Source organism: Pteronotus mesoamericanus, unplaced genomic scaffold (assembly GCF_021234165.1).
Source record: "Pteronotus mesoamericanus isolate MK-2021 breed Mesoamerican mustached bat unplaced genomic scaffold, CSHL_Meso_final contig_169, whole genome shotgun sequence".
Lineage (NCBI taxonomy): Eukaryota > Metazoa > Chordata > Mammalia > Chiroptera > Mormoopidae > Pteronotus > Pteronotus mesoamericanus.
The window spans coordinates 6,471,906-6,499,190 of record NW_026555068.1 but is presented as its reverse complement, the minus strand read 5'-3'; the positions used below and the strand labels follow the sequence as shown (position 1 = coordinate 6,499,190).

Here is a 27,285-nt window from a genome sequence, read left to right as displayed (position 1 = left end):
TCAAGGGAATAGTTTTGCTGAGCCCAGATATAAGAAATGGCTTATTGATTGACCATTTCAAGGTTTCGTTTTATTTTTAATTCAGCAAGTGCTGAGTACCATTTACATGCAACACGCTGATTTACAATTGCTTTAAATCTCAGAGGGCTTATATTTTCTGGAATGTGTGTCTTCATACTTTCAGGCTAATAAACATCTGAACCATTTTTGTTCTCCCTTTATTTTATGACTATAGGAGTGTAAATGCTCATATGTATGTATATATGCATATGTACATAAGCTTGTAAGTCACTGTAACAATCTTTTCTTTGAACAGACTTCTTGGGTTTTTTCCCCAAACTTCTCACACATGCATTTTGGACATACACATAAGCAGATGATTTAAGAAATATGAAGTGTCAATTATGTTTCTTTGTGAAGTGGGGAAAACTGAAAACTCAATTAGAATATTTCCCTTTGAGATGATAAGGATGGACCTGAAGAGCATTATGCTAAGTAAAATAGGCCAGTCAGAGAAAGACAAATACCATATGATTTCACTCATATGTGGAATCTAATGAACAAAATTAACCAACAAGCAAAATAGAGACAGACTCAGATAGAGAGCTCACAGCTGTTGGGGTGGGGGGCAACTGAGGGAGTGCAGGGATTGAACAAAGGAATAAAAAGGAACAACTCAGGGACACAGACAACAATGTGGTGATTTCCAGGAGGAGGAGGTGGAGGGAGGTGGAAGAAGGTATAGGGGGCATAAATAGTGATGAAAGACTTGACATGCCGTGGTGAACGCACAATACAATGTAAAGGTGGTATGTTGTGGAACTGTACACATGAAACCTATATAATTTTGTTGACCAGTGTCTCTCCAATAAATTCACTAAAAATAAAATAAAATAATAATAAATTCAAACCAATCGTAGACTGAAAAAAACAAAATTAGAATTTTATGATTCAAAGTTGTTACAATTCAAAGGTCTTTTTTAGAAAAATCACCTGTTGGTGGAATCCTGTGCTTAAAACACATACATCCCTCCTCACATAAAAACTGATGACAGGTTAACTGAAAAAGTGTTATTGGGTACCTGAGGCTTAGTTTAATGATCTTTTCATTATCATATGGAAGCTAAGTGACAGCACCAGGTTTAAATGCACTCATTATAACTGTGATAGTCATCATTGAATGTAGTAGTAGATAATTACATAATTTATTACAGTTAAATATACACAAATATGTTTTGATACCATTTGGGTGCCACATGCAGTACCATCAGCCACATAGGCATAATCTCTTCCATCTGATCTCAGTGATGACCCCGTGGTTATAGATAAGCATATATGCCCTTGAGTATATGAATAAACTGCAGATTGAATATTACTTTTATAAGTATTATTATGTGGCCAAACACAAGCTAATTTTCCACAGAGAACATCTCTAGAAATGGAAAGAGAAAATTCCTTGTCATTTCTGTTTTTATGATACCAAGTTCCAAATAAATGTTATTACATGGGTAGTAACATAAATGTCATTCGATAGTATAAAACCAGGAAAAAAAAAGCCAAAATAACATTATCTTATGGTGCACAACTGAATGCGATTCAATTAATTAGCATTGTAGCAGAATTGAAAATTATGCACCACTAAATGTGCAGACATGATGTCATTTTCTATTTCAGAACTCAACTTTGTTGTCTGGCCTCCAGTTTTATAAGAGCAATCATCATATTTTACTACACTTTTTGGAGAAATCCATTACCTGTGCCCACTTTGGTGTAGCTTGACCAGTCTGGTCATTTGTTACTTAACATTTGCAGAAAGTGGCAGATGGCATTGATTTACTCCTTGTGTTATCATTTGAGCCCCTTCTGATGATGCCCATGGTCCCTGCCACGGTCTGCAGTCAGTACAACTCTGTAGTATATAAGCTCTTTATTTTTATCCTAATATTGTTTCTTTTTTTTTTCACCAAACTCTTTTGTTTTGCTGTTGCTCAGTTATGGTTGTCCCCATTTGCCTCTATTACTCTCCCTCTGCCCTGCCCACCCCATCTCCCACATTCAATCTTCACTCCTCCTACCTGTCGTCTTTGTCCATGGGTCCTTTATATATGTTCCTTGACTGTACACATGAAACCTATATAATTTTGTTGACTTTTCCCCTTCTTTCCCCAATTATCCTCCTATCCCCTCCCCTCTGGTTACTGCCAGTTTATTCTTTATATCCATATCTCTGTTTCTTTTATGCCTACTTGTTTGTTTTGTTGACTAGGTTCCACTTATAGGTGAGACTATACGATATTTGTCTTTCACCGCCTGGCTTATTTCGCTTAACATAATGCTCTCCAGTTCCATCATGCTATTGCAAAGGGTAGGAGTTCCTTCTGTCTTTCTGTTGTGTAGTGTTCCATGCTGTGAATGTACCACAGTTTTTTGATCCACTCATTTACTGATGGCCTCTTAGGCTGTTTCCAGCCCTTAGCTATTGTAAATTGTGCTGCTATTGCATTGAGCGTTGAGGCACATAGGTTCTTTCGAATTGCGGCTTCAGGATTCTTAGGTCATGACTCAAGAAAACATCAGCAAAATGAAAAGGGAACCAACTGTATGGGAAAGTACATTTGCCAATGATACCTCGGAAAAGGGTTTGATCTCCAAAAATATAAAGAGCCTATATTGTTTCAACATGTTGATACTTTCAGTAGTTCTGTATTCCCCTCTTGAGAATTAAGGAATGTTTAGATTCCCTTTATGCCACAAGCATACCAAAGGCTAACCCATAAACAGTTTATCTAGCCATTTAGATTTATCATTGGGTAGAATACTGGCTTCTCTAAGAGACTTACAAAATTCCTACTCTATGCCCTAAATGTAACCTGTATTATTATATTTCTTGCTCTTGAATTACCTAAACCTATAAACTCTCATCCTCAATGGAAACAACCATTCTTAGCTATTGACATGCGACTCTTGAGCATGTCATGATCATTTTTTACAAAAGTCTCCCTCTAGTAGACTTTCCAATTAGGACATTTATCCTTTTGTCCTAAAACACTTTTTTGGGTTCTTCAATATCACAAGGATTAGCTTAAAGGTATCATTAAGATTAAGGTATCATTAAGATTAAGATATCATTAGAAATGAGGCTGGGAGCCAAAACCTAAAGATCTTTCTAAGCTTTTCTCTCTTAAGCATAATTTTTCTAGTTTCTCAGAGCTAGATACTCATTTTTATTACTGCTCCACTCTGTTTCTATAAAATATATCTTAAACCAGCTTTGCACGGTAGGTCTCTTTCTAGTCTGGCTATGAAGTACAAACTCTTCCTCCAAAGTCCATTCTCCTTTGTCATTGAATTCTTCGTACTGGCTTTTCTTTTAGAAAAGGGACTATGATCTCCTTGGAACTGATGAATTGTGCCATTGAATTCCAGTCTCATCTAGTAATTTAATTTCAGGAAAATTTATGTGCTACTATCAGCTCAGATGAAGTGCAGATAAGTCATGCTTGCTAAATTTTATCTTCCACTTTTCTTTTTCCTTCTGTCATAAGTAATCTTAAACCAAGAGCAGTAGACATGCCTCTGGTCATCTGTGAGAGAGAGAAAGTGTGGCTGCTTTACCACCGTCTCTTGTCTTTGTTGGCATCTACTATGGCACTACACGGTCTGCTCTGTGTTGGTATCTAACAAGGTGCGGCTGATTAGACCTTGTCTTTTAGAGACTATGTGATTCCAGACCTCCTCTTTCAATCCCTTGTTCTTCCTGTGCTGAGGCACGGGGAATATTCTGCATTCTTTACCATGGTATATGTAATCCATGGTAAAGTCATGTGGTGACAGGTGGTGGAGGATACTATCTTTGTCACACCCAACTAGACACTTTATTCAGATATTTTTAATCATCAAAAATCTTCATAAAGGAAGCAAGTTGCTTTTTAACCATGCTGAGTGTGGTTTTTACCTGAGAATTAAACAATTTTTACTGACTGTGTCTTGGAGGTTGAAAGAAAGTCCTGCTTCTCCCTAGATCATCTGAGCTTTTCTGAGTGTTTTTATATTGTGTGCCCACTCTCTTAAGTTCTTGAATTTGGCTCTGTTTCTATTTTTAAGCCACTGACATCTAAAGGCCGCTGTACATATGTAATGTATACAACTTGATGAGTTTGGGGTCAAGTCCACATCGTGAAGCCATCAGCACCATCAAGAATGGAAACATATCAATCACTTTCCAAAGTTTCTTCCTGCCCTTTGTATTATAACAATTACTTTTGTGGTAAGGACACTCAACATAAGATCTACCCTCCTAGCAAATTTTAAGTACACAATATCACACTTTTAGCTATAGAAACTATGTTGTATAGTAGATCTACAAAACTTATTTGCTACTATTTTTTCCAGTTTTGAGGTATAATTCACAAAATTATAAGATATTTAAGGAGTGTATAGTGATGATTTGATATGGGTATACATTGTGAAAGAATTTCATTCATCTAGTTAACACATTCATCAGTCTACATATTTATCATGTGTGTCTGTGGGTGTGTGAAAACGTTTAACTTCTACTCTCTTATCAAATTTTCCAATATATAATAAAGTGTGATCTAGTCACAATATTGTACATGAGATCCTCAGACCTTATTCATCTTATAGCTAAAAAATTGTATCATTTTATCAACCTCTTTCTATTTCCCACTGGCAACCACTTTTCTATCTCTGTTTCTATACATTTGATTTTTTAAAATATTCCACATGTAAGTGATACTAACCAGTATTTGTTTGGCTATTTCACTGAGCATACTACTTCCCAGAGTCATCTATATTGCTACAAGTGACACGATTTTCCTCTTTTTACAAGCTGATTAACATGAGGTCTGTCTGGAAAAAGTCCAGCTATTGTTAATATAATAAGAACGGTTTGCATGACATCAATGTTACCTGTCAGCCAAGAAGAGTGGACAGGAATGTGCATGTGTGAACAATGACAACTTCACTCTACTAGTCAGTGGTGGTGGTAGACTCCATTGAGTGAGCATGTGTGTACTGTGTGGCCCTTGCATTCAAAATGAATGAGCAAGTAGAGCAATGAACCTGCATCAAATTTTGTGTTAAGCTTGAACTTTCCTCTGCAGAAACTATTCAGATAATTCAGAAGGTAGCAGGTATGGGCAACCGATGATTGGCAGCTTCATCATGACAATGTACCTGCTCATGTATCACATCTCATACAGAGATTTTTGGTGAAGCATCAAATCACCCAGGTGACAGCCTCGCTACAGCCCAGATTTGGTGTCCCATGACTTCTGATTTTTCCCAAAACTAAAATCACCTTTGAAAAGGAAGAGATTTCAGACAGTCAATGAGATTCAGGAAAATATGATGGGGCAGTTGATGGTGATTGGGAGAACTGGGTGAAATCCCAAGGTGCCTAATTTGAAGGTGATGGAGGCATCATTGTTCTATGTACAATGTTTCTTGTATCTTGTTTCTTTTTCAATAAATGTCTCTATTTTCCATGATATATAGTTGGATATCTTATGGACAGACCACGTATATGGCAAGTATTGTACTTACACTTCCATTAACAATGACTCTTGTTTGCTATGGTATTGTGTGTCTCCTGGATACAAGCTTCTTAGGCTCTCAGATATTTCATGATCTTGCCCTTCAGATGAATCTCAAATTTTGGGGCACTAAACGCAGGGTCCAAATCATTTGCTACTCAGGTAAAATTGGGAATTGGGAACTTCCATTTCAATTGTATGCTTCTGTGGAGAACAGGACCTGATGCCATGTTAGAGCATGCACAGTAGAGCAGTGATTCAGAGGGATGATGGCAGCCCCTCAGCATACACAGTACAGCATGGTAAACAACATGTGCTTATCCAAAGGGTAAGACCGCCCTCACAGAGAGTGGCATGTGCCTATTGAGACTAAGGAAAACAACACATACTTACTGAAATGTAGAGAACATACGGGACACTGTGCAAAAACCATGTGACTTTGCAACCCAAAGAAGCATAAAAGCAGAGGACTTCAGACCATGGATGATACATCCAGAGAACGAGTCACTTTGAGACATCCTGCACGTTTTGTCTCTGGAGAAAGAGCTCCCTGTGATCCCATCCCTCTGACTCTGCTTTGTAAGATGTTGACCACCTGGCCTGGTTGCCTCCTGAACCTGGACTTGATTTGGACTCTTGGTACTGGGGTATGTTTTCCCCTAGTCCTCTGGTGTGACATTATTGATGACTGTTTCTGAGTGATTATTATTTTATTAGGCAATTATAGGTTGGGTTGAATCGGCTTTAACAAAGCTTAGAGAATAGCATAGTCACTTGTGTTGACTCAGCTAATCCTTAGTGCAGGTGTGATCTGTAGGGCTGGTGGCCATATAGGTGGCCTGGCACTTTCAGTTCTTCAGGCCCGGAGTGGGGAGGCAGGGCTTATTTATAGGGAAGACTGTATCACAAAATATTCACCTGTGACAGTGCTGTGCCGGGTGTTGGGTTTATGATGAGAGTATATCTCCACCTGTTTCAACAAGGCTATATAGGAGTCACTCAGCTGCTTTCTGGATTTCTTTCAGAGGTAATCACTCCATGCTTACCTGGACATTCAGGTCTCCTATCTTGGAGAGAGGAGAATTCAGCAGCTTCCTATATTGCCATCATGGTCAACCTCCTATCTGTTACTATTTTGGTGATTCTTTTATTTTCAATACTCCTTTGAAATTCAGGAAGTATTTGTTATGGGGAGGCATTTTCTTTTTTAGATTTCATAAATCCCTTTATTCTATAGCTTATCGTGAAACTATATTCCAGAACTATGTAGTCAGCTGTTGATGGCTGCTGCCACACTTTACATATCAGTAATGTGAAAACAAGCAGCAAACAAAAAATTGTTCTTCTCAAAATCCTATGCCTTACGTCAAAGCACTTGCTTTATGATCATTATCATTTACTGAATTTATAAAAATTCCATTTTAATTCTCAAAATAGAGCACAAATTTCTGAATTCTTTTCTTTCTTTCTTTTTCTTTTTTTTTTTTTTGGCAGTATGCATCCACTTCCTATCTCTGATAATAAGCATTAGCCATTTTTTATTCTACTTTCATTATTAGAAAGGTTATTAGGGAAAAAAGAAAACTGAATTGTACAGAAAAAATACATATAATGTGATTTCAAATATTCTTCTGGCATAGGATTTACTTTCCATTACTATTTATTGTCTCTTGACAAGAAATAAAGAATTCAATGAAAAAAAATCATTTTTATATACATACTTTGGTTCACAAGGTAATGGTTGTGAAGTTTTAAAGCCACAGTTTCCAAATCTATCACGAAGAGAATTAACTTCTTCAAAACAAGCAAATGGAGCACCTTGAGCACCTTAAAATGCAAACATACCAGTTAAATAATTATTTAAATCCAAATTAAAAATTTTGTTAACAAAAAGCTAATATATCACTTATCGAAAAATCAAAATATCATGATCTTGATCATACTATTTTCCTGTGTATCTTGTCAGTTGTTCTACCTAATAGGAAATAGAAAAAGATCCTTTCAATTGTAGTGAATTACATGATCGTTAAAAATATGCTTCCTTTCCTTAAGGTAATGCATACTTCCTAATCCAAAGGGTATCAGGTTTACCCCTATAAATTGCTCTGCTTAATGAAATGAGAGATTTAAAATATGTCACTTATGAGCAAAAACTTGTGGATCTGGTACCTAGAGTTCTATTTTCTTTTCTTTTTTTTTCTTCCATTACGGTGGATCGGTAATTTTTAAGTAGAGGCTCATTTGGCAGTGTGGTGTCATTGTGAAGACAATGTGGAGTAGCAGAATAGTTGTGTTGGGTATGTAAATCTCAGAGATTTGATGATTATTTTAATTTCATTAAGCACAGGAATTGGTTCCTAGAAGTGGAGTTCTGTTATAAAAAAATGCCTAAAATACTGTGCTGTTGTAATTGGAGCCTGGCAGTAGGTGGTAAAAAGGAAACAGACAAGCAACAAAGGACCATCAGAGGTTACAAGGAGAGTAATGCATGATATGCGATGTTGAAGTATTTGGGAAAACTATTTTTTTAGTAATTTAATGGGAGATAGTGGCCTTAACGAATTTGTTGCCTTAAGCAAAAAGGTGGGAAACATCATTTTAAGTCAGGAAAGACCCAGCTATTTTAGAAGCAGTAATAAGAAAATTAGACAAAGTTCAGAATGTGTCCATCCTGCAGGCACCAGCATGGTGGTGACAGATGCTGGCTTAGGTAAATTGGCCAAGTCATCATGTCTGTCTAGTTGTTTTGTATCTCTTTCACAGTGAGTGCTTTTTGGTGAGTGTTGACTTAGTTAACTAATACAAAGATCTTCACATTGCTCCTTCTTTCCCATGTGCCTATCTACCCACATTCTGGAACTCTTGTTTCTAGTTTTCCAAACTTTCCATATCCAGGTTCCCCATGAACCAACTGGACCCTTTATCACTGCCCATGAGTACTATATTCTATATAGAATATATCTATATTCTAACCTCTGGACATTTCTTCTTCCACATAAAATAAATGATCAGGTTATCAACATCATTCAAGCCATCCTCCTAAGTGAGGTCACAGTATGGCTAATGTCCTTTTTCAGTTTATAGCCAGTTCCTGAGCCATAACTGTGACCACAAAACAAGCATAGGCTTCTTCTTTTTAAATCAGCTGGTCGACATAAAAGGAAGAAGCCATGTAGTCATAAGTGTGAGCTGACAGAGAAGCAAAGGTATAAATGGGAAAAAGACATACTGTTATGGATTCACTATTTGTAGATTTTTCTTCTGTCTTCTCTTTTTACATGTGCTTGAACCAAGATGAATGAATGACTTCCATCTATCTGACTAAGTTAGAGGTTTTGACATAACCGAGCTTATGATGCAGAGTTCTGAACACATGGTCACTTGGTATCCAAAAGTCAGATTTTCCATCTCTCCAGGGGCCACTAGTGTGCCCAGGTTCCTTTGTGAGAGTGGTATAATTCTCCAGTTTCAGTGGCACAGCCTTGCTGTAGGACCCCAGGGAATGGCGCTGTTAATCTTCCAAAGAAGCTGAGTATATGCCCTACATGGCAATTTTTTTCTCACAATCTATAACTCTAATATTACTGGGTCTGCTATGTTTGATGATTCAAAATGAGGGCTGGTTGCATTTCAGGCTGGACATGCTGCAGAGCCCTTTCTCGCTTTCACCTCACTCATCATTAGCAACATGTCATGTCATCCAGTAAATGGAACCGAGGAGTATTTCCCCACATGGGATATACTGCCTCCAGAACCCAAAGAGGCCTACCAGGTGTTGCGCTTCTTCCTTTGTCATAGTATATGCAAGGTACAGTTTGTCTTTAACTTCACAGGGGATGTCAAGTCATGCCACTGACCACTGGAATCCTAAAATTTTTACTGATGTGACCGTACCTGAATATTTCCAGGATCTATCTACTGCCCATTGTAACACATGTCTTTTACTTAGCCTTTCAACATATTAGCTATACTTTGCTTATTTAGCTAGAGTACTACAAAACATTTGTTGGAGTAGAACAATGTGACATTTTCTAGGATGTCCAAATGTCTTAACTACATTGTGACTGAAGGCAGGAGAGTAAATGTTGCCCTGGAGCAAAACTCAAAGTTAATGCCGTTATCTATTGCATTTTTCTAATTCTCTTTTCAAATAGGAATAGAAAGGAATATATTTGCCAAGTCAACAACTATACTCATACCACATATCTCAGGTTGTGTTCATCTGCTTTAGTCTAGACTCCACAACTAGCACAGTGGATACAATTACTGAATCTAACACTTGAATGCATTTGCAGTAGATTACTATGAACTTCCAGGGACCATGTGGTTTATCAGGGATCAGATTGAGTAATTAAATGTAGATATTATACAGCCAACCACCTATGAATCCTTTGGATTTTTGAAGGTAGCACTAACTTCGGGAAGAGGACAGACTTTCTCCTACAAAATTCTAGGAGCGAGAAGTAATTACCAAATGGATTTGTGGATCTAGTGGCCCCATTGTAAACTGAAACTTGGTAAGAACACCATTTATTCCCTGAGCCCTAAAAGTCCTCACTCTCACAGAGGAACCATGATGACACTGGGTTTCTGGGTATCCGCACCAATTCAGACTCTTTGTCCACCAGTTTCCAAAACGCGTGGGTGTTTCTCTTTCCCTAGTGTACAGGTACCTGGTTCAATAGTTGTAGGTCATTTGCAGAAGCACTAGGGGCATTGTTATTACAAATATTTCCTAGGTTTTGTGGAATTTTTCCTTTGGGCCTTTAACCTGCCCTTAAGTCAGCTAGTTTTGGAAGTAAAAATTGTCTTAGATTCAGAATTTGGACATGGGATTATGACATTCACTAGCGTAACTCTCTTCAGGTTCCTAGTTACCTATTTTCTATGTCGTTTAATTGTACACACCAAGTAATATCATTGTTAGTTGCCCATAGAACACATAGAAGAGAAGTCATATTCTATAAAGTACCTTCTTGTTTATAGATCAGGTATTTGTGTCTTCTACTCTGTCCCTCCTTATTAGAGTAATTTTATCCATCTTGTTTTTGGCAGCCAAGCACTACTATCTGGCCTTGGTTCTTTTTTTAACGATCTTGTAATGCACATTGCTATCAGTGATCCTGCTTCTATAATACCATCTCCTACCATTCACCTCTGGCCTACAGAAAAGGTCATCACTGAAACTTAGAGTGTTTCTGATAACCCTCTCACCAGTGTATTCCCTGTGGTGTTGAATTATTTAGCCCAACGTATATGCTGTAACACATTACAGTATATGCAATTGCCTGAACCCTTTCTTCTATTATCTGTATGGTGATTCCACCATTTAGGCTTCACTTGGAGGGGGTCATCATGGATTTTTTTGTCCATGTTTCTGGAAACAATGTTGGTAGAAACCTATACTATATTCTAGGATTCTTGCCGGGATGTTAAATCCTGTATCCTGGGAGAGTGCCCCCAAACAATAAACCCTCTCTTACCCAGTCTTACACGCCCTCATCTGCTTTTATGATCAAGCACTCTCACATCCAGTTCCATGTGTATTCATTCCACTTATTCTGGTAGTAACTGTTAGCTAGGACCTGCACCTTCACTGGGGTATAGTTCCTTGACTCTCCTAAGTACCAGCACACCTGGGCTCTCTTCTGCTGTGCCCTAACTCCATTTTCAGCTTTGAAAGTTGAAAGTAGGTGGTGGTGTGAGGAGACAGGGCTGTGCCATTCTACAAATTATAAGTTTCAGAGACATTTGGAGGCTCAGAATTATGAGGGAAGTATTTTCAATTGTTCCTACCACAAATGCAAGTCCCATTCTTTTCCCTACTGAACCTGAACCCTGAAAAAACAGACTTGACTGAGAATTTAACCTTCTCTGGAGTCCCTTCAATTTGATAACTGAGTCCTCCACTGTCTCTAACCTCCTCTATTCAGGGAGGGAAGCCTCCTTATAAGTTAGCAGGGAAAAGTTTCCAGCTTACACTTTCACTTAAAAGCATACCTTTTTGTTATCTTTTCCTAGGTCTCAATTTTGCTAGTAATAGCCAATCACTTCCATTGTGCTTGGCTTACCATTTCTGCCATACATTTCAGCTGTGACAGCTGATGCATTCTCTTTCACTACTATATTATCCCAGCTCATTGGGTGAACATATCACCAACTGCCACCAGTGATGGGGTGCTCACTGACAGCGAATGATGCAGTTTTGAAAATTTATCTTGTAGGCTATTTTCTCTACTAACTGTTTCTCTACCATACTGCTTTCAGTACCAACTGTTCATGGTTGGAATTTCCTAAAGGCAACATGTGGATGAAACATGATGTGCAAGCTATTTATTGGAGATCAGAGCATCTGGAAATGAGAAGAAAGCAGGATGGAACAGAGGAGAAGTCAAACTGAGATGTAGGCCCATCAAAGACTTGACCAATCCCACAGGCAGCTATGGAGCATGAATCACCTGCCAGAGTAGAAACCATGCCTCACTTATGCCTGATGAGGTCAAAATGTTCAGGCCTGGATATGTGTTGTCTTGGGAAGGGTGTGCTATTGGGTGAGCACACTGTGCAGTTGAGACAAATTCTGAAGGACTGAGCTGACAGCTTGAGAATAATGACAACTGGCAGTATTTATTTTGTCCACTACATCTCACTTTTTTCCCTGCATTCTATTTCTTTTTTACTTTAAACTGCACTTAACAAAATTATAGGTATTATATTTGCTTTTTATCTGTTTACTGTGTTTACCTTTTCATCATAGGCTCCATGAGTACATTAACCATGTGACTATGTTCATCTTGCTGGATATTACAACTAAGTGTGCATGTGCACTTAGGATATATATTTTAATAGACAAATATGATTGACCTGGTTAACCTTCTACAGTTCTCTTAAAAGTTTAAATTTAGATAATGCAAAATTTTAAAACTATTTAATTCATATATCTCATATATTAGACGACTTTAGAATAGCCTTTAGTTATATAGTTTTTGGTAAAAGAAGGACAAAAGAAAATGCTGGCCAGAGAGAAGAAGGGGTAGGGGTAGGTGGAAGGAGGAAAAGTGCAGTAAATGGGGACGGAAAGAGACTTGGCTTTAGTTGGTAAGCACACAATGCAGTATGTAGACGACGTTTTATTGAGTCATACACTTGAGACCTGTGTGGTTTTATTAACCAGTCACCCCCAATAAATGTAATTTTAAAAAAAGAAAAAAATGCCTGCTCCAAGTAGGACCTACATAAATGAATTAAAGAGGAATGAATGAATAAATGAATTTCATCAAAAGATTGAATTTTTGACCCATTGGGATAAGTTTTGCAGAGATACTGCAGCATATGTTCAAGGAGGAAACACACATAATGGTTAAATCTTACCTAAACATCTTTATTTTACTTAGAACTGAACAATATGTCAAATTTCAACTAATTCAATTCTGGGTCAAAGATTTATTTGTAAAAATAAGGAATGTGTCCTAGACTCTCCTTAATGAATGTTACGGAGGGTTGCTTAATTTTATTATAAAGTGATGTATAAACTTTGATCAAAAGTTTCTTTGGCAGTGGCAAATAACATTTTCAAATATAAGGAACATTGAAAAAGGAAAACAAAAACAAAGAAACAACAAAACAAAAGATAGCATCCTGAAAATATAACATACAGAAAATTACCTCTGACCTGTGATTTAGGAGATCATAGCTCTGCAGTTCTGGTTGACTTTAGGTTAAGTCACATCTAATGTGCAACTTGTTACTACAGACAACTTTCAAATAATTAAAAAGACAATTTGAACCACGTAGCATATCATTTGTTACCAATTATATTCATTATATCACTGCAGAGCAAATAACTGACATTTAGTGTTATGCTACCTTTACTCCATTAGTAAGTAATTTTATCTGGCTGTATTTTATTCAGTAATTTTGATATATTCAAATTTAATTTAACTATTCTAAAATATAAAATCATATTGGGTATTATGAATAATTACTGCCTAAAAATCAAGTACATATGCATGCCTTATTCAATTCTCAAGAAGTGCTTAAAAATCAAAATGAAAACATGAACTTTCATCAGTAGCCTATGACTGCTGTTATCGTAACAGTCCTTCAGCAATATATATACTTGAATGAAGTTCACTCTGAATTTTTAAGTTTCATGCCATTAAAATTAGATCATGAATATGTGAGTTAAAAGATTAATTGAAATTTCAGAATTTACCGACTTGCCATTCGAAGCTCCATATCAATTATGAGCTGAAAACACATTTTTACTCTGATAGCTAATTACCAAAAACAAAAAATCAAACTGTGAGGAAAAAATAGTACAATACTATCCTAGAAAACCTCCAACACTTCCACAAAAATTAATCTTCTTTAATTTAAATTTAGTCTTTACTGAGTTTGTGATTCGTGTTTTTCCTCTTCTTGTGGTGTGTGACATGCGTGATATTCTACAGAGGAATCCAAAGTTGAAGTAAAATAAATATGCAAGAAAGAGCAGTACCTTTTCCAAACACATTAGCACACTGGTTATCTGTAGTTTGGCATTGTCCATTATAACAATAGGCAGTTCCCAACCTGCACGAGTGGCCATTCAATGCATAAGTGTCAGGAACACAATTACTAGAAGTTCCATTGCAATACTCTGTAAAATCACACTCTTGATCAACACTTTTTCGACATGGAGTGCCTACTATAGACACCTAGGGGGGAAAAGAAAAAGAAAATCATGTTCTGTGAATGACTATCTTCAATTACTTTGTGAAGAGTTTTATCAAACTAAATATGGTTGATCACTGGTATTTGAGGGAGTCAGGGAGTTACTGAGGCAGAGAGTGCACTGAAGGAAACACCAGGCTCTTTAGGTGGTACTGACAGAAAATTAGTATTAATTAGGTGTCTTTTTTCACCAAAAAGAATTTATTTGGGAAAGAGAAAGGGTTTTGGCCCAGCATATGCAGCCATGACAATACACCTTTTGTCCAGTGAGACAGGATGAAGAGGTATTTATCCAAAGGAAGAGAACATGAAGGGAAGGAACGTTAGAACCACAGAGCTTTCTTATGAGCATAGAGTTCTTCCTCTAGAGTTCTCACGTAGGTTTGTGACTGCACAGACTTTTATAAGCCCTAGTTCCTCCCGCAGACACTCTGGACTGATTGGGATTTTTAAAGTTCCATCTAGTCTTTTTAAAAAAACTGAATGTACTGGGGTTACATTGGTAAACAAAATTATGTAGGTTTAAGGTGTACAGATCTATAATACATTATCTGTATTTCATATTTGTGTGTTCACTACCCCAAGTCATGTCTCTTTCTAGTTAGTCTTTATCAGAAGGCAAGATGACTCACTCTGAATTTGGAGAAAAACTAAAAAGATAAGTTTAAACATACCTGTTCCTCCAAAGTGGAGGGATATTACCTCTACCTTTTTGTTCATGGAGAGACACAGGATCCAAATTACCTGGTCTCAATCTCTTGGTCAGACTTTACTAGTTTATTTGTGTGGGTGAGACAAAAATCTCTGTGTGGTGCAGTTTTCTCATTTGTAAATTTAGGATAATAATGATCCTCTCATAAGGTTCTTGTTAGTATTCAACTGAATGTAAATTATATATAGAGCAACATATGATAAACATGTGTGTAATAGCTATCATCATCATAATCATTATCTTTATTATCTGAAAATAAAAAGTGCCCTTTGCATATCTCAGAAACATAGTATAGTTATTGTCAAATTTTTATGGCCCACTGACTTAATTGGTCATTCATTGCCTTCCATAATGAAATTCACCAAGTCCAAATGCTGACCCACAATATATATTGAAGTAACACACACACACACACACACACACACACACACACACACACACACACTACAATACAGTTTAATTAATAATAGAGACAAATATGACTAATGAATGAATCAAATGACATCTTAAGAATAATTAAAAAAAAAATCTTTCAATCTCAAAGTTTATACCTCGGAAGTAAATATTCCTAAAATGAATGAGAAATAATGACTTCCTTATGCAAATAATAACTGAGCAAATTCATTTTCAACAGACCCAAATGAAAAGAAATAATAAAGAGAGGTCTTTAGGCATGAGAAATAGAATACCAGACAGAAATCTACAAAAGGAAGTAAAGAGAGCTGGAAAGGGACTAAATGATGTTAATCATAAAACTCCCCTTTTCCTTATTTGTTTGCTCTAAAACATAAGACAATATAAAGCAAAAGCAGTAACAATGTATTTTGTATTTGTAGTATATGGGAGTGTTATGATCGGATCCATTGACACTGCACATGAAGTGGTATATTGTATGAAATCAGACTGATTAATCAAAGATTTATAAACCCTGGCCCAACGAATGAAGTAATTTTTTTTCATACATAAAGTATATAATTTGGTTGTTTTAACATATGCATACACTTGCGAAACCACCACTACAATTAATATAATAAACATACTCATTACTTCTCAAAGTTCTTTTGTGCTCCTTGGTCCCTCTGTCCTGTCCTTCTGTTCCCAGGGAACCATTCATTTGTTTCTTGTTATTATAGATTTGCTTACATTTCTCAGAATTTAATGTGAATAGTATTATATAGTATGTGCTATCCTCTTTTATGTCTGGTTTCTTCCATCTAGAATAATTATTTTGAGACTTATTCATGTTACTGAGCATATCAATAATTAATTCTTATTTTTTCCTCTTAATTTTTCTTTTTTGTTCAAAGCCAAAGGGGGTAAGGATTGAGGGCGGGAGGTGGGGGAGAGGGGCAGGGGAAAGTGGTGGTGAGAAGGTGGAGACAGATGTATTTGGACCAATGAAGTCATTTTTAAAATATAAATAATAAACCCACGATACAAATAATAAATGGATAGCAAAGATAAAATGAAACCATACATTGTGTGGGTTTAGACTTTACATTTAGTTTGCAGAGCAACTGTAAGTCTCATAAATGGTTGGTGGGGATTCAAAATAGTATAGCAACTTTGAAAAGCCAGTTTCCAGTTTCCTATATGGTTATATGTTTCCATATATGTTTACCATGACTCAACAATCTCACTTTCAGATATCTTAGTGAAATAAAGCTCTATGTTCACACAAAGTCTGCTTACGAATATTACATATAACAGCTGCATTTTCATCACCAAAAACAGAAAACCCAAATGTCCCCCAACTGGGGAATGTATTGACAAACTGTGCTCCATCCTTACTATACTTGCAAGAGTACTCAGCAACGAAAGAGAAATGAACTACTGACAAACACCTTAACACGACTGAATCTCACATGCATTATACCAAGATGCCTAATGACAATGTTTATACATATTGTATGAGTAAATTTATGTTTTCTCAAAATCAAAATTAGAAACATGGAAAACAGATCTGTAGTTACCTGGGTCTGGGGGTGAAGGTAGGATTGACTACAAAAGGGCACAGGGCTTTTGGGGGAGTTGTGATGAAATCACACATCCTTTGATTGTGGTGCTAGTTATAAAACCAAATTTGTTTGCAGTAATACTCTAAAGTAGCCAGTAAAAAAATTTACTACATTATATCTTAATTTAAAAATTGGGTTAAAATTTATGAAATAGATTATTTTTGGTACTATGGACATTTTGATGATGTTAATTCATCCAATCCATGAACACGGCATATGCTTCCATTTATCTGTGTCTTCTTAATTTCGTTCTTCGGTGTTGTGTGGTTTTCTGAGTACAGGTCTTTTACTTCCTAGGTAAGTTTATTCCTAGATACTTTATTTTTCTCATTGTTACAGTAAATGGGATTTTTTTTTCCTGGTTTCTGATTCCGATATTTCATTGTTGTTATACAAAAATGTCTTCAATTTTGTATTGAAGGCATTTGTATTGAAGAATATTGACTTTGTATCCTGCTGTTATGCAAAATTCACTTCTTAAATAAAAAGAGAACCAACCATATGGGACAACATATTTATAAATGATACCTCAGACAATAGTTTCATCTCCAAAATATATAAAGTACTCACAGGACTCCACTCCAGGAAGACAAACAACCCAGTTAAAAAAATGGGCAAAGGACCTGAACAGACACTTCTCCAAGGAGGACATACAGAGGACCCAGAGACACATGCAAGGGTGCTCATCATCACTAGCCATCAGAGAGATGCAAAATAAAAACACAATGAGATACCACTTCACACCAGTCAGAGTGGCCATGACTAACAAATCAACAAATGAGAAGTGCTGGCAGGGATGAGAAGAAAAGGAAACCTTGGTACACTGTTGGTTGAAATGCAGACTGGTGCAGCCAATGTGGAAAGCAGTTTGGAACTTTCTCAGAAAACTAAAAATGGAATTGCCTTTTGACCTGGCAATTCCACTGCTGGGATTATACCCTAAGAATCCCGAAACAGCTATTTAAACCTATGCACCCTAATATTCAGAGCTGCACAATTTACAATAGCCAAGTGCTGGAAACAGCCTAAGTGCCCATCAGTAAAAAAGTGGATCAAAAAACTGTGGTACATTTACACAATGGAATACTACACAGCAGAAAGGAGCTCCTACCCTTCGTGACAGCATGGATGAAACTGGAGAGCACTATGCTAAGTGAAATAAGCCAGGCAGTGGAAGACAAATACCTTACGATAACACCTATCAGTGGAACCTATCAACAAAACAAAGAAACAAACAAAATAGAGCCAGAGACATGGATATAAAGAATAAACTGACAGTAACCAGAGGTGAGGGGGAAGAGGGATAATGGGGGAAAACAGGGGAAGGGCTGTCAAGGAACATGTATAAAGGACACATGGATGAAGCCAAAGGGGGTTGGGATTGAGGGTCGGACATGAGGACAAGTTGGGCAAGAGGTAGCAGTTGGGGGGAAAATGGAGACAACTGTACTTGAAGAACAATAAAAAAAAGAACAAATGAAATAATTGTGATGTAATGTATTAGCATTGACATCATACTGTTTAAAAAATTTTTATTTTCTTGCTTTGAATTTTAGTCTTTTTAAAAAACATTATTGTTGTTTAGTTATGGTTGTTCCACCTTTTCCCCCATTGATCTCTCCTACCAAGTCCCCCCGACCCACTTCCACAGTCAAGAAGGGGAATGGTCAAGCAAAGGAACACGAACAGAGGACTCACGGGCACAGACAATGGGGAAGGATTGACTCTGCAAATCATAAAATATTTTTCATTATAGAACTTTCTTTCTTATTCAAACATATGCCTTGAAGATAATATCACATTAGTGCATGTATATTTAGCTTGCATTTATTCTCTTGGACAACATACAATAATTTATATAACCATTCCAATGCTAGTAAATATTAAGTTTGTCTTTATGGCTTCCTATTGCAAACAATTCTGTAATTAATATTTCCAGAGCTTTCCACATATGTGCATGATTCTAAGATATATACATATAAGAGATAATGATGATGATCAATTAATTTAATAACTTATACCTTCCTCAGAAATATACAAATACTGTTCATCAAAGGAATTATAGCTATTCAAAATTCCATAAACGCTATCCAAAAAATCTCTGTCCCCACTCCTTAGTCAATATCTGACATCACCATTTTTAAGATGGCTAGTTGGATATCTGTTCTATGATACTGCCTTATTCTTTTTATTTATGCTTACCTAATTACTGCAGAGGAGCAATGTACACATTGAACAATTGTATTTTCATTCTTGTAAATTACCTGGGTACTTCCATTGTCTGTGTGTGTGTGATTTGCCTTTTGCTTATCAATATGTGAGAGTTCTTTGGATATTCTGTATGCTACACATTCATCTGCTACTCGTGTTACAATTTTTCACAATTAATAACTTACCATTTATTTGGCTTTACAATTTCTTTGAGAGTGGATTTTTTGATATAGTAATGGATATGATTATTCTACTCTTTATCTGATCACTTAGATGAGAGTAAACTCTATTTTCAACACAATACCAATCTGAGATGACTTCTTCATTCACAGCAGTTTTCTTTCCATGCTTGTGGTTGTTTAAGCACTCTATTTTGTTCCATTGAATTACTCCTACATTCTTTCATCAGTTCTACAGCAATTCAATCAACATAGCTTTCCATGATCACATTCAATTTCCTTTTCATAAATATTGGAAAAGTACCTCACATTCTGGTGTACAGCATGGTCCAGAACCACATTTCACTGAGCCTTTCAGTTTACATGTGTTATAATCACAGCACTTCTTAAACTGACAGTCCTAAAATTTCATGAGAAGAAATGTTACTCTAGTTCAATCATTAAATTGCTCTTGTTTCTTAATCTCAACTTATATTTAATACTTTTCTGTGTTCAATTTTTCTTTTTATTTATTGTTCAGTTACAGTTGTCCCACCTTTTTCCCCATTGCTCACCTCAGCCCCTTTGCCCCAACTCCCACAGTGGGACAATCCCCGCTATTGTCCATGCCCATGAGTCCTCTCTCTATTCATGTCCCTGTGTTTGCCCCTTCTCCTTGTGTTCAATCTTTCAATTATACACCACAGCTATTGTCAATGAAGCTTTACAGTTTTTCTACTTCTAGAATATCCAAAGGCACATCCAACTATAAGAACTAAATAAATAACATCTAAAATAGCAGTTGATCAGTGATATTACCTAAAATATTTAGTAATTAATTAGTTGCCAATGAACTAATTCACAGGATGTCAATCTATATGTATCTTTGGTGAAAAATGTATGAGTACAAAAGAAAACTTCCCCAATTGTGTTTTTAATGATTTGTTTACTCAAGTTTCCTTCTGTGAATAAAGTTAGTAGAGTTAGGCAATGTATATCATAAAAATACATTTAGTATATTAATCATGTGTCATGTTTTACTATAATGGAAATAAAAAAGGATATATTGATACATACATATTTTATAAGGTAAGATAACAAGTCAATTGTTATTTAAATAAGATAATTTTAATAATGTTAATAAAATAAATATTGTTTTCATCTAGATCTATTGCATTTATAAAATTCATTAATTAATATATATATTTTTTATCTCATGAAAGGACATACTTGTTGATTTTAGAGAAAGGGGAAGGGAGGGAGGAAAGGGGAGAGAAACATCAATGTGAGAAACATCAATTGGCTGCCTCTCATATGCACCCTGATTGGAGACCAATCCTGTAACCTAGCCCTGTGCCCTGACTGGGAACGGAATCTGCCGCCTTTTGGTTATGGGACAATGGTCCAACCAACTGAGCCAGACTGGCCAGGGCTAAAATTCTTTAATATTTTTATATTCTTAACATTTTTTTCTAATTTACTATTAGTTGGATTGTTAATATGTTGATAACACATTTTATGTGACTTGACTTATTTCATCATTACGTACAAAAGCTCAGGACAGTAATTTATCTTTTTTAACTTAAAACCATATAAATTTAAAAAATTCATTTTTATTACAGTCAACATACACTATCATATTGGTTTCAGTTGTACAACATCATGATTTGACAGGCATGTATCTTACTGTGTAATCACAATAAGTCTAGTAAATGCCTGTCACAATACAGTTATTGTGATATTACTATTTTTCCTGTGCTGTATCTACATTCCATTGTTATTTTGGAGAGTGGTGGATGATTAAGAGAATTTAAGTAGAAATTTAATGTTATGTAAATAGTGGTGGTGAGTTATTTTTGTAGGTGAATACAAAATTGAAGTAACTTGGGGAGTAATCAAGAAAAAAAGTTAAGGAGAAGGGGACAGTTAAATATTATACCTTAATGAAATTATAGTAGACAAAATACGTGGTCCTGTCTGTTGGCAATAGTGTGCTTTGAATATGCATTTGATGGAACTATAGTAGACTGCACACCTATATTTAAAAGTGAGCAAATAGAACAGATTTTGATCATGCTGACACTTGGAAATGCAGGAATGTTTGAGAATGATTATGGAAAAATTTGAACCAAATTCAGGAAAAGTTTGTAGAGAAAACAGAGACTGTTATATGAGTTAGGAAATCAGTTGTGGATAAAGAGGAACTTATTTAACCTAAATTTCCAAATCTCTCTGGTAGGATAATTAGAAACAGTATGTGCAAACCGTTTTCATGACTTCCTCATCTTCTCAGTTGATGAGGTGTGCGAAAGTGATTTGTGTATCTTAACTTATTCCCATTTTCATATCGTGATTCTATATTGAAGACATCACCAATGATATTATCCCATATATAGTGTACCATGTCAATCACTTATTAGAAACACAAAAAATTGTGCTCAAATTTCCATCTTCATTACTCACCTCTTCACTACCACAGTCACATTCTTCATTAAGTTCCAAAATCCCATTACCACACACTGACTGAGTTTTATGTAACAGTTGCAAATTTGGAAAGTTTTGAAGACATTGAGCATCCAATTTTGAAACAAGATACCTATATTCATCCATACTACAGTTGCTAAAAATCTTTACACCACTGGAACCCCTAAGATGAAATAAAATTCCTCAGGTAAATAAACCTGGTTAATAAAACCATATCTAAACAGTGCTCCATGTATTAAGATATGCATTGCAAGATGGCGCAAATGTAAAACTTGTGCCTTAGCAGAAACAAAGTCAATCAAGATTAAATTTTAATTTATCTTTAACATTTTAAAATACATTGAAAGTGTATCTTTCCAGGAAAGCAATAGGGTGTAACAGTTAACTCTATCTATCTATCTGTCTGTCCTTCTCTCATCTCTCTCCACCAAATATGCTCTTCTCTTATATATTCAAGTTTTCCTTTCCTTCTTTAAATCAAATGTCTGTTCAAATGTCACCTTCTGAAGAGCTTTTTCTTGACAACATTATCTGAAATTATGTCCCCTCCCACATTCTACTTCCATTTTCAATATTTATCATTCTACATAGTACTATATTAGTATTTTTTAAATTTTTTTAAATTTGACCTTAATTTTTATTTTCATGTTCAAAGCTATATTTCCAGTGGAGTATTTAACAGGTATGACTAATATCTAATAGGTATGACTAATACCTCTTCAATGTCCAAAGACATTTCAAATATCTATGTACAATATTGAACTATTGAACTCAACCAAACCTGCTTCATCCACTGCACTCAGTTTCTGGCAACTCCATTCTTACGGTTTCTCAGAATAATTTAGTGTGATCTTGGGTCCTTCTCTCTCTCACACACTCTATACCAATACACACAGACACAAGCAAAAGTAACGTCTCCAATTAACAAAGTTGGTGTAATTTACATGTTGAAATAATTGTATTTTGAATATACTGTGTTAAATAAAATATATTATGAAATATAATATTGCAATTAATTTTATCTTGTTCTTTTAATATTTTAATGCAGCTATTAGAAAATTTAAAATTACATATGTGGCTCACATTTTATTTCTATTGCACAGTGCCATGCTAAGCAAGAATGTCTGAAATAGTATCACCTAAATAGCTATATTTAAGATGACAGAGGTCCTGGGTTGTCCCCTGAGCCTCTAAAGAAATAAATGTGTAACTGCTAAGGCTTCAGAGTTGGGAGAATATGAGAAAAAAGAAATGCTTCAGCTGTCACTGACATAACTATTGGTAATGAGATAAGTAAAAGAAATAATCACAAGGCATTAAATTATTTAAGCAAATTTCTCTATTACTTTTAACTATTTTGTTTTAACAGTCATTAAGAGCCACTCTAATACTGCAGAGCAAGTTCATGCAAAAATCTACAAACTTTGAGCGCTGGTATCTTTTTACATAAAATTAGTTTAAAGATAGACAGAAAACAGATTATTTTCTCTTTGTACCATATGGTTTTTGAGTGAAAATTAAAAGTATTAATCAGAACTAGGAACTTTTGTTTAAGGTGGGTATAAAGCAATTTATATATTAAAATTTCTGCTTAAAAGATATATATATATCCTACTATATACTATAATCACATTATATATAATATATACCATAATGTTTATATTTTTAATACGCACAAGACATTTCAATGTAAATATTAAATGATTGGGGTTTTGTGGGGAAGCTTACCATCCAGGCCTAAAGACAACTCTAAATAAAGTGAGCTAAGGCAGCTCTCTCAAAGTACTTTCTTTTTTTTTTTTTTTTGTCATTTCAGATGATTTTATTTTATTTTATTTTTTTAATTAATTTATTTACTTTTTAAATACATTTGTCTCTGCCTTCCCCCCACCTCTTTCCCTTGCCCCCTCCCACCTTCCCTCCCTCAGCTCTTCCCCTTTGGTTTTGTCCATGAGTCCTTGCTATATGTTCCTTGACTTTCCCCTTCCCTTCCCTTTCCCTGCCCCCCTTCCCTCTTGTCTCTGTTGATTTCTTTTCCTTTAGTGTTGCTGGTCATATTTTCCTTGCTTCTTTGCATTGTTGGTTAGGCCGTTAGGTGAGATTTGTATTTGTCTTTGGCGATGCTCGAGTTAAAGTTTAATTTCTTATCCAAAGCTCCAAGTGCAGGGTAGGAGAAATGCAAATAATTATTTCAAAAGACCACAGCTTCCCTTGCAGCCCTAACTCTGAATTTCATGGACATTAACTTGGCAAAACCTCAAGTATTTATCCACTTCCTTTATATATGCATTTTGGTAGCTGAAATTAAATGGACCAAAATAAACAAATCTGCTACTTTAGTTCATATTAAATTTGTAACTACAAATTCTAAGTATGTCCTTAAAAAGATCCACAATCTTATCACATTCCCTAAGTCATTTCTGATTTCCAGTCTCCATGACAAGCGTTGCACATCTACCATGAAAACTCTTACACTCTTGGCTCTCAGCCTCCTGTCAGAAGAAAGGGTCCTCATTTTTACCACCTCTACTAACCAAACTACATCCATCTTTACCTATCTACTCTCCTAATGTTCTATCGCACTGCTTACATCTACCCAGCTCTACAAAAAGCCAGTCTCTCTACTTATGCCCTAGACCCTGTCCTCTCTCATTTGCTCAAGATTTGCTTTTAAATCATTGTCATACCCAATATCATCATTTTTTTGTCCCATTTCTCTTTACTTATATCAGTCTATAGATATAATACGTAGTCTCCCTTCAATAAAACCCCTCCATGACCAGAAATTTCACTTCATATTCCTTAAAATGTTGTCTTTATTTATCATTTCCACTTGATAACCACCCACAGAAATGATCAATTTCCTTAAAAAAACTAAAATATTGATCGGAACTGTAATAAATTTACAAACCGCTTCTGAAAAAAAACCAATATTACAATAAGTTATCTATTTTCATGATGATGGTACACACATACTAAAATTTTTTTCCAGACTGATCATCCTAATAAATTTTTGATGCTTTTGTTGTTCTAACTGTAATTGGATTCTGTTGAATTATATAAATAGTCAATCATAATATCTGTAAATAAGGACAATATTTTCCCTGTTCAAATCCTTCCTCCTTTCCCTTTCCCTCAAAATACTAGCCCGAATTGCCAGTACTGTGTTACATTGTCAAGGGTGATTTTAGACATCTTTGCCGTGAGCATTGAATACTACAACCAAAAAACAATAATATTATATGCTTATATAATATTTCATAGTCTTCATGTTTCTTAAAAATTTCCCTCTAATTCCTTTGAGTGGATATATCTTAATCATAGGATTTACCACTTTTTAAAGTCTTGTATCACTGAGAAAAATTTGTCACTTGCATCATGTACAACATACTTTTCCAAGGTTTGATGTGGAGTTGACACAACAATAAAATATTTATTAATAAAAGGATAGAAAGCTCATCACATCTGTAAACAACCTCACCAATATATATGCAAAGTTAATTAAGAGGAAAAAATGTCTTACACTGCTTTGTGATTCATTATGCACGTCGTTCTTGGACAAGAACACTCACTGATGTTATCGTATGTTAGTCCTATTTTAAGGCCAAGTAGTTGAGCTACAATAACTGAAAATCCCTCCAAAGTTATTGCATCTGTATACTAAAATAAAGAATGTTGAAGAGTAAACCATTTTCAAGAGGAAAACAAAAGCAGGTAATAAATTAATATATTTCATTTCTGTAAAAAATTATATTTAAATACTTGATATCTTCAGTATATTTTACCACACTTTATTTCGATATGTCATTGCTATGAATATCCATATGAGTTTATTTATTAAGAAGCATAAAATTATGTAAAAAGCAAACTACCAGCATTCTCTGGTTTAAAATCTGACATACCCTATGAGTCTATGTTGCTTATTCGTTCAGTTCGTTCATAGTGAGCAGGATGACAGTTAAAGGGGGAGGGTAGGAGGTAGAGGGATTGAGCAAAAAGGAAAAGGGACTTATGGACATGGACAACACTGTGGTGACTGCAGGGGTGGGAAGGAGAGTATGAGGGGACTAAATGGTAATGGGAAAAATACAGCACCATAGAAAAAGTAAAAATACAAAAACTCAATTAAATCTGACATCCCTAAATTCTGTAGCACTCAGGCTAACCTTAAATACACTTAGAATTCCAATGCACTCAATATATAACCCATTTATTTAGCTTTCTCATTAAAAGAATTCATCTAATTAACAAATATTAATTCAGTATATACATGTGTCAAGTACTCTGATAGAAGGTGGAAATGTAGCAGCATGCAAAAATGGACTGTGTCCACACCTGGAGCTTATAGTATAGATGGGAGAAAGAAAAGAAACAGGAAATTCACAATAAGCTTCCCAAATATAATGAGATAATGAAAAATACTCTGAGAAATAGAAATGTTCCCATGGAGAATTTTGAGGAGGGGTATAACTATTTAGTTAACATAATTAGTAAAACGTTTGTGTGGCACTGATACTTAGGTTGAGATATAAAGTTTGGGAAATGACCCAGTAATATGAGCCTGGGTAGGCTGCTTATATGGGAATCTATTCAAAGGTTATGGTATAATGAGTGAAGCGAAGAAATAGCTTAAGTTAGAGATATAGGTAAAGCCATGATAGTATCCATTATGCCTACTTGGTAAATGAATAAACTAACATTAATAACATTTTTCTTAGGTGTAAGATCTGTAACTAAGTAAGCTTTCTGAGACTAAAATAATGCACCAACAAAATAATAATAAATATACATGTAGAGAAAAAATAAAGTTATTATACATTACTTAACTATAAATAATACTTATAAAATATAATATTATAATGGACAAATATTACATACCACAGCTATATTGGCATCATAGCTTCTATTGCATATTGTGCCAGCAAACGTTGCTCCCATATATTTAGGATGTTTCCTGTAACTACATCATTATAGCATGGCTTTTTAATTAGCATAGTTATTCAGAAAAATTTATTCACTTATTCATTAAATTAAATCTTCCATAAAATTTAAAATGATTTTTCAAACACAGAACATTTTGATCTGGATAATATCTATGACACAAAATGCTCAGATCACAGAAAATTACAATTTACTTTAATACCAATAATCTTTCCTCACCTAACTCCTAGACTCGATATGCTTTTATTATCTCAAATTCTCTTCAGTTTTTATTACTTTGTCTTCACTGTTTTAATCATGAAAACTTAAAACAAAAAAGATTTTTAATTTGTGGAAGAAAAAAAATCTCACCTCTGCTAAGGATAAGCATTTTTTAAAAGTTAAATATTACCAACAAACAAATTTCTCTTAGTCAAACAGTACACGCAAAGTGTATTAACATATTATAGGTAATGTTAACTGAATAGTGTCAATTTTTCCATCATTAATAA

At 35.2% G+C, this 27,285-nt stretch overlaps 1 protein-coding gene across 1 annotated transcript in view; it reads right to left on the bottom strand.

Annotated features, from left to right (window-relative positions):
- Positions 1–27,285, bottom strand: part of LOC129064647 (disintegrin and metalloproteinase domain-containing protein 18-like) — a 73,229-nt gene that overhangs the window by 19,169 nt on the left and 26,775 nt on the right. Inside the window, exons 10-16 of the mRNA XM_054565767.1 lie at positions 26,732–26,813; positions 25,377–25,513; positions 21,833–22,016; positions 19,695–19,790; positions 14,056–14,254; positions 7,277–7,382; positions 1,243–1,432 (exon numbers count right to left, since the gene is read on the bottom strand). Of these exons, the coding sequence (XP_054421742.1) occupies positions 1,243–1,432; positions 7,277–7,382; positions 14,056–14,254; positions 19,695–19,790; positions 21,833–22,016; positions 25,377–25,513; positions 26,732–26,813 (994 nt within the window). The remainder of the gene's footprint in view (positions 1–1,242; positions 1,433–7,276; positions 7,383–14,055; positions 14,255–19,694; positions 19,791–21,832; positions 22,017–25,376; positions 25,514–26,731; positions 26,814–27,285) is intronic.